Below are 13,073 nucleotides of genomic sequence, written 5' to 3'. Positions count from 1 at the left end.
TTTCAAGAGCAGCAGGTGCTCATAACTGTTGAGTCATTCCTCCAGCTCCCACGGTTTTATTGTGATGACAAAGAGCTTGAGGATTTTCATATTGCAATCTTTAGAAAAACTTCAGAGATTTACTGTGTGGCAGAGAATTCTGACTGCTGATTGCAAATCCATTCCCTGCTCCCTTATTGGTATCAAAATTCCCTTATTGGTATACAGAAAAATGGTGGATGAATAGGAAACTATATTTTCTACCTTCACCCCATTTCAGCTATATGAGTCATGTGATGAGTCAATGAAAATGAGGAAATTTTATATAAGAGACTTGAAGGGCAGATACTTAAATGAATACCTCGCAGTATTCTGAGACTCATATTTTATCCTTATACACTTTTTTTTTTCTATTTTCTACAGGAGATATGGTATCTGGTTCACCAGAGGTCAGCAAAGGCCAAGAGGTAACTTCAATTTGGAAGCTGTCATGGCTAAAAGGGAAGACCTTAGGCATAAAGTTTATCTTCAGACGTCTTTTATGTGAGTGTAAAACAAACCATGATTAAAATATTGTTATTTGCGATGGGGCATTTGTATATTTAAATCTTATTCTAACTGATAGAATGTTTGTTTTAATATTTACTAACTGGTGTTGTTGCAAGCAACTTTTTCAAAAACACTAAATACTAATCCTACCTTAAAGATACAAGTGTTATGGAGAGGTAAATGGGAAAATGGAGTAGGGGGGTTGTAATTGAGGAGAAAGGTGGAAGGTCAGTACAGAAGGGGAAGAAATGAGAAAAAAATAACACCAAAGGTTAAAAACCATAGGAAGTCATACTATTTTGCATTTTTTTAAATTACATATAATACATTATAACTGTGTGTGTGTGTGCACAGACACACACACATGCACACACACACACACCCTTTTTTTTTAATGAACTTTTTCCAGCTGAGGAAATAATGTTCTGTACAAGGTCATAGACTATCTGCAAAAACTCCAGTGCCAGGTATGAGAAACCTCCTTTCAAGTCAGGTGAGGCGCCGAGCCCACTGGCAAAGTCGAACAGTTTCTGAGTGCGGAATGAAGGTTGAAAAATTAGAGCAAGTCACACTACACATGGGATGGGCTCCAGAGGGCTGTCAGTAAGACCGTAGTGTGCGTTTATTCCACCACAATTCCTTTTTTATAAGCAAAACAAAAACAAGTCACATCAATACAAGAAAGAATTTTTTGGAACCTCCAAATTTGAAACTACTTCCCTGTAGCAGATATGGTCCAAGGTCACACAAACAAGTTTTATGGAAGTTGGCAAAACTTCCTCTTTTCTCTGTCTCAAGGTGAAGGCCAGGGTGAAAACATGTTTTTCAACAAATAACAAAGCAGCTTGACAAACAAGCAGCTCTCCACAGTAAGAAAAAAGTTCAACAGTTTTCCAGAATAATACGGGATGGTGCCATATTTGGTTGCCTTCAGAAAGCTGAAGGTAGGTTCAACCAGGTGTTTTAGGTACAGAACCTCAAGGATTTGAGCTGGATTTGAAGCCCATCTCTGAGGACTAGCTTTCACAGCACTGGAAGGTGCAATGCAACCTGCCAACGGAGAAAAGCAGTCAGAAGTCCCACCCAGCTGTAACGCCTATGAGCCACAACGACGAACAGCACAGCAAAATATACCTAAACATCCTGGAGATAACCACTGATGTCTAACTGGACTTTCAGTCCTGCTCAACAGGAGAGATATTACGCCTGGTACTGGAAATCTAGTCAACTATACTGTTTATCTAAAGGTAAACTAGAGAGGATGTGGATCTTAGAGGAGACATACCACAGACACTTGGCTAAATCCGCCTAAGTCCTAATTACATGGTAAAGACTTATCCTCCTACCCACAGACAAGAGAGTTTTTCACCCCACATCAGAAAAGCAACTCTTTGCAGCAGACAGCGACAATTAATGAAAGCCACAGCAGGGCAAAATAAGGAGAACAACTGACCCTGAGGTGCTCAGTGGGTACAGCTATCTACAACACCATTCCTGCACCCAAGGCTCCGGGAACCTTGTGGAAGAGGGGGCAGAAAGATTGTAAGAGCCAGAGGACTGGAAGTTTTCTGTAAGAAATTCCGATGAAGTCACACCCGTGGTACCACAATAGGACTGCCTAAACCAGTGTGTAACGGGGAAATCCCATGGGGCCCGCCTGATAAAGGGCAGCCAGCACCTGCTGAGAGAAGGATAATTAGTCTCCTACGAGGAGGTACCCCCTAATTTGTTTATCCAATACCGAGTGATGAACCCTGAAATGTATATCTATACTAACCCGCTTCATATTGTATTTATGTGTTGATGCACTTACATATGCAACAATAGTAGTTAAGAAAAGGGAAATATGAGCCAGACACAGTGGCGCACAGTTTAGAAAAGGGAAATATGAGCCAGGCACAGTGGCCCACACCTGCAATCCCAGCTCTCTGGGAGTCAGAGGCAGGCGGATCGCTGTGAGTTCAAGGCCAGCCTGGTCTACAAAGCTAGACAGAGAAACCCTATCTCAAAAAAACAAAAAAGAAAGAAAGAAAGAAAGAAAGAAAGAAAGAAAGAAAGAAAGAAAGAAAGAAAGAAAGAGAGAGAGAAAGAGAGAGAGAGAGGAAAAAAGAAAAAAGGGGACTATGAATATAAGAATTAGAGAGGAAGCGAGGGGCAATTCAAGAATGGTTGAATGGAAAAGAGAGAGAATAAATAATACAGCTACACTTGATTTTTTTTTAAATCGAAAAACATAAAAATAACTTGGGTGAGAAAAAAATAACCCTGCCTTAAACATCACACATCCAACATTTATACTTTTTGTCATAAAAATGACAGATTACATCAGCTTGTTTTATTTGCCTATATAAAGAAGAGAAGCATTACCAAAACTGCCTGTAGTACCTAGAAATCATTAATTTTATTACACAGCACAGGATATGTTGACTCACCAAAGGAGTTAACAATGGTGGCTAATATGCTCCAGGACACACTGTTGTAAACTGTTTCCTCCGTGCCCCCTGTATTCCCAGGAATAGTTATCTCCCACTTACACACGGCAGAGGGAAGTTGTGAACGTTCCCAAACTGAGAAGAGTAGGGAAGTAGTCAAACCAGAATCACAGCCTACCCGTCTGCACACAGAGCCTGCATATTACCATGCTGGGAAAACTGGAGGTCCAGGAAGGGCTTTCCGTGACACCCCGAGGGTGAAACATGTCCAAAGGGCTAGAATTGCAACTCGGGCTTTCCAGCTCAGGTTTTCTTATTCTCTTAAATCAGGTCTGATATTAACCAGGCTTCCAGATTAGCCATTCTTTAAAACTATAAATAACATTAGAAGGTAAATGAAGCTTTTGAATAGTTAAGCATATGCTCAAATGCATATTATTATTTTTCAAAGGATGTAAGAAAGGTGATCTCCATTCCTTCAATGTAAGAATTTCTGATTCAGTGAGAACTAACCCACTATCAGGCAGTTCAAATGTAACTCTATCTATACTCGGCCTTGTAGCTATAACCAGAAGGGGAAGATAGTTTGCTTTTTCTACAGACTGGAACTTTATCCTTTATGCTCCCAAGTCCCAGAAGAATTATCACGAAAGGAGCCTCATGGTTCATTCAAGCTTAGTTTTTATTACCATTTCTTCTGATGGGTAAACACTCCCCATCACCTCTCCCCTGGTCTCTTCACCTCTGACCCATGTTCTAGATTCTATTACCACCAAAATCAATTAATGAACTAAGAAATTAATTAAGTTGGTTTTATGAGAGAGGGTCCCAGGTTGGTTTCAATCCTGTGTCACTCTTACCTCAGCCTCCGAAGGACTGGGATTATAAATGTATTTAATCTGGTTTGTGTGGCTGGTCCTCCATAGTTTGGTTTCTGTGAACTTGTCTGAAAAAGGTGTGAGTTGGCAGTGCCTACCCCACTTACCTAGTATGTAGGAAGTCCTGGGTCTAATCGTCAGCAACAGAACAATTGTCTTTCTTTCTTTGCTTCCTTCTTTCCTTACTTTCTTCTTCCATCCTTCCTAGGTACTAAAACCCAGTGTCTTATGCACACGCTCAGTAAGTGCTCTGCCATTGAGCCCTATCTCCTGTGTTCGCAAACCTACAGGCTTCCTTTAACTTTTGTCACAGTCACTTTCCGATCAATAACAAACCAGAAGACGCCAGAAGAGGTTCCGGTTAGGCATAAAACTAGCCGAAAGCCTGGATAACTGAGGGATTTTTTTTGCCAGCCAGCTGCTTCTATCAGAAAATGTGCGAGTTTGCAGCCAACGTGCGGGCTGCAGTGGGAATCTTCGGATTCAGAAACAGGACCTGTTTCAATGTTGCTGAGGAAGGTCAGACTTCCAGAGTATAAGCGAAACGCAAGCCACCCAGAACACAGACAGGGAAAGCTGCCATTGGCAGTGGGCACACAGGGCACTGTTCCCACATGTGACACCAGGTCTTGCTTCTGTCACCAGCACCTCTAGCTTCCACAGACTTCATGCTATCCTTTATGCTATCTCTTCAAGCTGTTGCCCCTCTCTCTGGCTTCTTTTCTTTGCAGCAAACACCTACATTTAATTCTGGATCAAGTACCAACTCATCTCAATTTAGTGAGTTTCCTTGGAGTTTGGAGTCAACAACAATCCACATTGATGAATGGTCCCTCTTTCCAGCAAGTGTTCTTCTTGGGGATTTTTAAGGTGAGAGGAAAATAACATTATGATTTTCCAATAAATCTATTAAACACTGCAATAAATTATGAACCTCTGGGCAAAGGGATGTGTCATCCAAAAGGCCCAAACACAATTGGCAAAGGTTTCAGATTTGAAAGCTGTGGCTTATTTCATTTCATCAGAACACTGTCTTTAGTTAGATCTGGCATTCTTTCTGAAGTGAAAGGTGTGTAATTGCAAAATTAAATGTGATAAGCATGCATATCTCATTTTCTGTGGGGCTTAATTAACCCTTAATGAAAATCCTAAGGGTCCTCTGCTCCTTGATGCTTTTTAACCTTGTCACTGCTGCTTTTTCTCCAAGAAATAGTGCTTAATGTGACATGACGAGAGGGAGAAGTTTGTTTAGTTTTGTTTTTGAAAGTTTCTTTTCACTTCCAATGTCATTTTTTTCTGACCAAAACCAAGGAAATAAATTGCGATTGTATTTCCTTCCATGGTTGGTTACTCTTTTGTATATCAAACATCTCTCTCTTTCTAAAGTATAGGCCACAACATATAACAGAAACAAAGTGTGTGCTGTAAATTTGCACATACTAAAGCCCATTGTATTAGGCAGCTCCACAGAGAAGAAGCGTGTATGTGTGCGCGTGCGTGTGTGTGTTAGGCTGGCTTACACAATCAGAAGCTAGGCAGCCCCACAATGTATATCTGCAATGAAGTCTGTACCACCATCCCAGGGATGACACCACCCACAATGGGCTGGGCCCTCCCCCCTCAATCACTATGTAAGAGAATACCTTTCAGGCCTGCCTACAACCTGATCTTCTGGAGGCGTTTTCTTAACTGAGATTCCCTCCTCTCAGATTGCTTTAGCTTGTGTCAAGTTGACATAAAACTACCCCGCACATTCCCATTTTTTTCTTCTAAGAGTTTTATAGTTGATGCAACTTTTACACTTGAGCTCGAATCAATTTAGAATGAGTTTGGGCATATGGTATGAGGCAATGGTTCAGTTTCATTACATCATCTGCTATAAAGACTGTTCTTTGTCGCTGTCTCTGCACAGAAAGTTCTTAGTCCCAGTAATGGCTTTCTCCTCTTTCTTTCTTTCTTTCTTTCTTTCTTTCTTTCTTTCTTTCTTTCTTTCTTTCTTTCTTTCTTTCTTTCCTTCCTTCCTTCCTTCCTTCCTTCTTTCTTTCTTTCTTTCTTTCTTTCTTTCTTTCTTTCTTTCTTTCTTTCTTCTTTTCTGATGTTCTGAAAGTCTATTATCCACGCTGTAAGAGAAGATCCTAGACTGGGTGATTAATAAAGGACAGAGATTGGTTACTAACATCTCTAGTAGTTGGGAAATCTAGCATCAAGGCAGTGACATCTGATGACAGCGCTCTGCTCTGTTGCAACACGGCAGAAGGTAAAAGGACAAGACGCCATATGAGAACACAAAGTGGCCAATTCACTTTTCCCACTCCCACAATAACACCATGTTATTAATCCACCTAGGAGGGCACAGCCCTCGTTTCTGATGTTTTCTTATTAAGCTTTAACTCCCTAGTACAATTACACTGGGAATTATAGTCCAAACCTATAAACTTTGGGGGCAACTATCTTCTTACTTGACAGTCACTCTTTATTTGTCTGAAGTTAAATAAAGCAGATTCCTTGTGCTAACCAAGTTCTACAGGGTCTATGTCCTGCTGGAGTAACAGGACAGAGTGGGTAGGTGGGTATATTAGCATCACTTTGGGGTTCAGTTACACAATGATACAAACCATCTTAATCAAAAGAAAATTTAATGGAAGAGTTTTCTATTATCTCCTCTGAGGCAGTTATGGAGAAAGTGATTAACATCCATGATCTTGGAGCACAACTTAGTTGGTAAAGTGGAGGGAAAGCTAGGGGACAATATCATAAGATGACTAGGGGTGGGCACAGTGGGAGTCCCTAACCCATTAATTTAGAAGGCTCATGAGGAAGGGAATAAAGGTGTGTCTTTAGACCTTGGTGGTGGTCTTCTTATGTCACTCAGGGATAGAGCAAATGGCAGTCCTTGGTTCATCCTAGCTTGATGGCCAAAGCTGTCTTATGCCTAGGGCTCACAGAAATCAGATTAAATCCAATCCAGGAAAGGCAGCATGGGAGAAGGAAGACAGAGATCTGTGACCTGCCATGCCATCCACAGACCTGCCATCCACAGATCTGCCTTCCAGCACACAGAACAAGAGTGCCATAGACACCAGCTTTGCCATATGCACAAGTGGAAGTGTCACCCAGGTGCCCACCAGCTGCCTGGCCAGCCTGCAGTGGGAGCCACCACAGTGTGTGAGTGAGTATGTGATGGTCAGATGGGAGGAAAAGGGAAGTGGAGCATTATAAAGAGAGATGGCATGGAAGACTTCAGGATAGAAAGGAATATCCTGCTGTGAGTGGCAAACTCTGTCACCTGTGGCCACTGTGAGGGCCCACCCAGCCTGAGCTGCCACTGAAGGCCATGTCTGAGTCCGTGCCGATATCACAGCATTTGTAGATGTTGATGTCCATGGCTCATATTACCACTACAGAACATGGGAATGTCCCTGGTGGCAGGAGTGTGGGTGAGCTGGCCCCATCAACCACTTACCGTGGGGTGGCACAGGCACAGAAGTGATGCCCCCTCTCCTGGCCCTCAACACCTCCAGCAGTCAGGAAAGCTACCCACAAGGTCATGAGCTTGGGAGAACTATCCCTGGCCCCCACCAGTGACAAGACTCGGGAGAGCTGGTCCTGCCACTCATCTGCCCTGAACTGGTGTGGGTGTGGTGCCTTCCTCCACTTTTACCCCTCATCACCTTTGGCAGTCAGGAGAGTTGCTACAGCCCTCAGCGTCATGAGCAGGAGAACTGGCCCTGCCCCTCACTTGCTGGGGAGGGAGCACTGCACCTCATCTGAGCAGCACAGTAGAGCTGACCCTTGTGACAGGGGTGCAGATGAGCCAACACCAAGGGCATGGATGAAGGAGAGATGATCCCACAACTGGTCTGCCGTGGGGTGCCCTGGACATGAGGAGATGCCCTCTGCCCCCTCACCTCTTGCCATTTGAGACAGTAAGGAGAGCTGACCCAGAAGTCATGAGAGTGGGTGAGCTGGCCCTGCCCCCTCACAAGCTGTAGCACTTAGAAGAGCAGGCCTTGTACCTCACTTGGGCAACACTGTGGAGCTGGCCCAGATGACAAAGACTCAGGTGAGCCAACCCAGGGGTGTGAGAGCAGGACAGCTTTCCAGCTTCTTACAGATTGCAGCACTTGGGAACATGGGCCCTCGCACCTTGACTGGACAGCACAGTTGTGGAGAGCTGTTTGTTTGTCAAGCTGCTTTGTAATTTATTGAAAAAGCATGTTTTCACCCTGGCCTTCACCTTGAGACAGAGAAAGGAGGAAGTTTCGACAAGTTCCTTAAAACTTGTTCCAAGTTCCTTAAAGCTTGTTTGTGTGACCTTGGGCTATATCTGCTATAGGGAAGCAGTTTTAGAAAAGAAGTTTGGCAGTTCCACAAACTTTTCTTTTTGTATTGATGTGACTTGTTTTTCTTTGCCTATAAAAAAAACGAATCGTGGAATAAACCCACGCCGTCTTACTGACAACCCTCTCTATCTCTCGATCGGATCCCACGTGTAGTGTGATTTAATTATTTTAATCCTCACTCCCCACTCGGGTACTGTTCGACTCTGCCGGCAGGCTCTGGCACACAGTGGAGCTGGTTCTAGAGGTGTGGGTGCTATTTCGGTAAGCTGTCCAGAGGGCATAAGCACAGGAAAGCTGACCCTGCCTCCTCCCAATAGTGGCATTGGGTGGCCTAGCTGGAGCAGTGCAGGAGAGCTCACCCTGGTGGTGCAGATAAGGGAGAGCCAGGAGGCTGACCACCTCAGCAACCACCCAGGCCCAGAATCAAAGCTCTGAATTGGCCCACCCCAAAAACCCATATCATCTGCAAATAGTTGGGTCATGTGAAAAAGCCAGACCTGCTGTTCCAAAGCTGCAGGATCTCCACGACACGGGGCAGCAAAAGGATAAGCAGGAGGAGTCTGGTGAGTATCCAATATTGATGGTCTAACAGAAGCCAAAGACCTCCAACCTGACCAATGACTCTTTGCAATGAATACTGGCAAGTGAAAACGTGTGAACAGAAGGTTGTACTGTAGGACACATATTATAGCTTTCGTGACGAGGTATTTTTTATGCTTTTTGTTGTTGTTGATGATGATATTTGTGTGTATTTTATTTTGAGGGGAGAATGAAGGTGTGAAGGGCAGACATGAGGGCGATGGAGAGATGAGTGGGACCGGGGCGAGTGATGTGAAATTGACAAAAATAAATCAATAAAAAGTTTTTAAAAAGTTGTCCTTAGACTGGCATTTAAGACTCGGTAACCTGTTTGCTATGCGTTCTCAATGAGCAGCTTTGTTATAGACAGATTTGCTTGTTAGCAAATGCTCTGGTCTGTCACTTTAACCATCTCCTTCTCTAGACAATCTCTTTGCTTGACTACTTATCATAGAGTTAAGGTCTTACTTGACAGCAGGTCTCTCCGTCATTTCTATCAACTTAGGCCTTACTCAAGCCCTAGCTCAAAAAAACGTTGGTCATTCCTGATCCTGAAATCTTCCCTTCTCTCAGAGTCTGTATTTGTTGCCTCCTGTCTGCCGGAATGAGGTGTCGGACATCTTGCATTGCTAGCTGGCTTTCCCCAAGTGCCTTCAAAGCCTGGCACTCTTGCCCAGGTCCTAACATTGCATTTAATATATATTTTCTGCCCAATAATGAAAAGCGATCCGAAGGGCAGCTGTCCTTTAATAACCTGCTTTCTTCTAAGCCCGTCAGCAGGCAAGGTAGTGACAGGACCTGAAAGTCTTCAAATGACATGCTGACATCTGAGTTCAACTGCAGATTCTATAACAAGGTCACATTGCTAGAACCAGAGTTCCCTGCCAGGGACCAGCAGGATTCGTATCTCACACTAAGGAAGGTGAGAAGATCCCCAAACTCTGAAACCAAGCAGATACAGATTAGTGCAATTCTCGACCTCGATTTACAGTTCTGAACCATAAAAAAAAAAAAAAAAAAAAGGATGACTTTCTAGCAATCACGAAGGAGCAGATTTTCAGAAATGAGGAAGTTAGGATACTCTTGCTGATACAGATTCTGTGAAAGGAACATGTGGGAAAGAGCCAGGGGAACCCACGGCCCACATCTTTGCTGTCTTGTCTGTATGAGAAACTGTTTTCATTTCCTGTACGAATGACCTAGGCTGTCAACTTGGCTAATACACACATATCAAATGGCTCTGTAGAAAACAGGTAACCTCAGAACTCTGTATAAATAGTTATTATCAATAAGCAAAAGTGAACCTCATTGAAGAGCTCATATCAACCAAAAAGGAGATCGCTCATGAATCAAACGGATCATTTTGCTATGCAATGGCTTCATAAAAATCTCCTTCAAAATGTTAATTTAAAAACCACTACTTACCCTCTGTTTGTTGGCTTACTTTTAAAGCTGATTTCATTTTTCCTCCTGCTCTTAGTCATTTACTTTGTTTCAGATTCATTTATATCAATCAAGAGGAAGCCCAATTTTCCCTCAGGAGATTGTGGAGCTTCGGAGCAAAACTGGCCAGAGATGACAGTCTTGATAAGGCTGTATTCGTTTTTTTTCTCTCCACAGACTGTAGTTTTACTTTATGTCCATCACAAGCACAGACATATTTTCATTTGAGTCTGTTCTAACCTGAAAGCTTCTAAGAACACTGGAAAAAAAATGTTTTCTTTGTTCTGATCCCGGCCTCAGAATAAGAGATGAGGAAGGCATACATATGAATTGATCCTCATACATATGTATTGATCTCCTGGGTATTAATGTGAGGCAGAGCTCTGATTAGTGTGAGCTGTCCGGAAGTAGAGGAAGTACCACAAATGGAGAGAAGATGCTTATTTGTTTGTTTATTTATTTATTTATCTATCTTTTTTCCTTATGCTCCAGTTAGAATTACCCCCCTCTCTGGTTAAACTCACTCCCTTCCGGGTCTGAAAGGAACACAAATGAAAAGCTTTGCTATGAAGCCCTTTTTCTCCCCACTAAGTGCCCGGAAGAACAATACACGAAAAGGGAAGAAGCCAGTTGCTTTTACCTGGTTATTTTTTCTTCCTTCCCAGCTCAGGAGCTTCCGAGACACAAAGCTTCCCTCATCCTATCTCTCGGGTGAAATCGGAAACAAATTAACACTGCATTTATTTCGACTTTTTAGAATGGGTTTTACTACACAAAATAAAAGGTACTGAAGTCGACCTCCTGTCTTTGATATAAGGACTAGTAATTAAAATTTGTATGGATTTTATACCAACTCCCCAATAGGCTTTGAGAATAAACTACTGAATTGAACTTTCTGGAACAGAAACCACAAACAACAGAATTGCTTGGTTAACCACGCAGTCAACAGTTGGCTTGGCTGCAGTTTCGGAACTGGTGGGAAGTGGGGGTTCAAACCCACGGGGGTTGCGTGGCTTTAAGCTTCAACGACAAGAAGAGGAGCGGCTCTCACAGCTTGAGGTCTCACAGCCTGCTACTAGCGACGGATCAAGTGCAGCTCAGGCCAGGAGTCAGGCTGGGAGTTAAGATCGGCTAGGATTCCACCCAGGCGGCGATCGCAGTGTCTCCCACACCAGCACAGACGTCACCCACACGCTCTCAGATCCCTAGACTCAGCTTGCCCACACCGAACCCAGCACCCGGGCGCTAAGGACGGGCGGTTCCATTGCATTGCGGCACAGAGGGTCGATGGAGCTTTCAGAAACTAGGGTAGCTCTTCCTCTCTCATTAAGACTTGGGACACTTGTACTGACCCTAAGGAGGGCTGAGGTGGGCCGAGGTGGGCCGAAAGGCCGAGAAGGGTAGATCGACGTCCCCTCCCCGTGGATGGTACGGTCCGGACTGGGCAGGGCCCGGAGGCCCGGCGCGCCTGTCCCCGCCCCCGTTCCAGGAGAACAGCGAGTGAGCGCGCTCCCGGCAGACCCCGACCCCGGCACCGCCCCCGGCTCCGCCCCTCGAGCCCTCCCCTCCGCCGCTGCGGGGAGACTGAGGCGGCTCTGCGGTCGCCTCTGCTTCGCCGCCTTCCCCCTCCCGCTGGAGTGCCCTGGCGGCTGCCGGTGGCGACGCTACCCTGGGTGGGAGGCGCGGTCCCGCGGCAGCTGAGCCCTCGGCGCGGCGCAGCCAGTCCTCCCGCCCGCGCGGCGCCGTGACAGGTGCAGGCTCCCCGCCCGAGACCCACCTGCAGGGGCCGTCGAGATGCCCACCATGCGGAGGACCGTGTCCGAGATCCGCTCTCGCGCCGAAGGTGAGTGATCGCCGCAGCAGGAGGCTGTGTGCCCAGCGCGCGTGGGGGCAGGTGCAAGCAGCGTGGGATCCGATGTGTGTGTGTGTGTGTGTGTGTGTGTGTGTGTGTGTATCCGGGAAGAGACATCTCGTCCCATCTTCCCCCGCAGCTCCCCTTCCTCCCCCCGCCCCAGTGATCTGGTTGTCGCCCCTGATCCCCAGTGGACCCTTCCGCCAGCTCTGCCTTCAGTGCGCTGGCAAACGCTTTCCAGAATCCCAAACCTCGGAATTTGTGTGCTGGCGGGAGCCCCAAGGTTTCCTTTCCACTGCAAGGCGACTGTTGAGTCTTCGCCTCCTTTTGCGCTCGCCCCGCGCTCCTCCCTCGCCAATAGCGCGCAATCTTTGCAATTCTACTGTTCCCGATCAGCTTCCCCGGTCCCCTGGAATAGATTCCCCAACACACTGGGCCAGGCCTCCAGCGCCCACCGTCTGCTTCTCCGGACATCACGGCTCCCCGAAGAGCCGGTTTGCCATTCCCAGGCTTCATGATTCTTTGATCCACAGTTCCCAGACTCTGTGGGCTGGAGGAACCTTAATTGGGTTTGGGTGCTCGAAGGATACACGCCTGCGTTCCGGTCTCTGCACGTCTGCCCCCTGTGGCTCACCAGGCTCTACGTGGGGGTTTCATTTTTGTTTTTCTTGTTGCCCGAAACCTGCACTTTGGCCGGCTGAGCTGATTTGAGTAAGGTGCGTGTGTGTGTGTGTGTGTGTGTGGCTTTCTTTGCTCCACCCAGGACCAGCTGTTGAGTGGTTCCACTTGTAGGAAGTGTGCAACAGATGCCCTAGGTGATGGGCAAGGGCGCCTTGGCAAAGGCTGGAAGCTTGTCTCCTGACTGAGAAGCCCCCTGCCTCCTGTCTGGCGTGTGGCAGGCATTCAGTAAACAGTCCTTGTTTTTCTAGGACAATAAACCGTGATTTTCTTTCTTTTGTTTCTTTTTCCACTCTGGGTACCTCTGCGCCTGATCGATGTAAGAGGTGGGATAGCGTGA

The 13,073-nt window shown here is 45.6% G+C and overlaps 2 protein-coding genes across 7 annotated transcripts in view; one reads left to right on the top strand and one right to left on the bottom strand.

Annotated features, from left to right (window-relative positions):
• Positions 1-12,711, bottom strand: part of LOC132653164 (uncharacterized) — a 55,206-nt gene extending 42,495 nt beyond the window's left edge. For 2 of the 3 annotated variants that reach the window (XM_060380712.1, XM_060380713.1), the window contains exon 1: positions 11,981-12,711. In XM_060380712.1, the coding sequence (XP_060236695.1) occupies positions 11,981-12,571 (591 nt within the window). In that variant the 5' untranslated portion in view covers positions 12,572-12,711. The remainder of the gene's footprint in view (positions 1-11,980) is intronic. The other variant, XR_009590903.1, reaches the window with a different exon arrangement.
• Positions 11,914-13,073, top strand: part of Atp8a1 (ATPase phospholipid transporting 8A1) — a 215,914-nt gene continuing 214,754 nt past the window's right edge. For all 4 annotated transcript variants that reach the window (XM_021654950.2, XM_021654952.2, XM_021654951.2 and 1 more), the window contains exon 1: positions 11,914-12,046. In XM_021654950.2, the coding sequence (XP_021510625.1) occupies positions 11,998-12,046 (49 nt within the window). In that variant the 5' untranslated portion in view covers positions 11,914-11,997. The remainder of the gene's footprint in view (positions 12,047-13,073) is intronic.

This window comes from Meriones unguiculatus, chromosome 3 (assembly GCF_030254825.1).
Source record: "Meriones unguiculatus strain TT.TT164.6M chromosome 3, Bangor_MerUng_6.1, whole genome shotgun sequence".
Lineage (NCBI taxonomy): Eukaryota > Metazoa > Chordata > Mammalia > Rodentia > Muridae > Meriones > Meriones unguiculatus.
The sequence above is the reverse complement of the archived record's forward strand: the minus strand, read 5'-3'. Positions and strand labels throughout refer to the sequence as shown.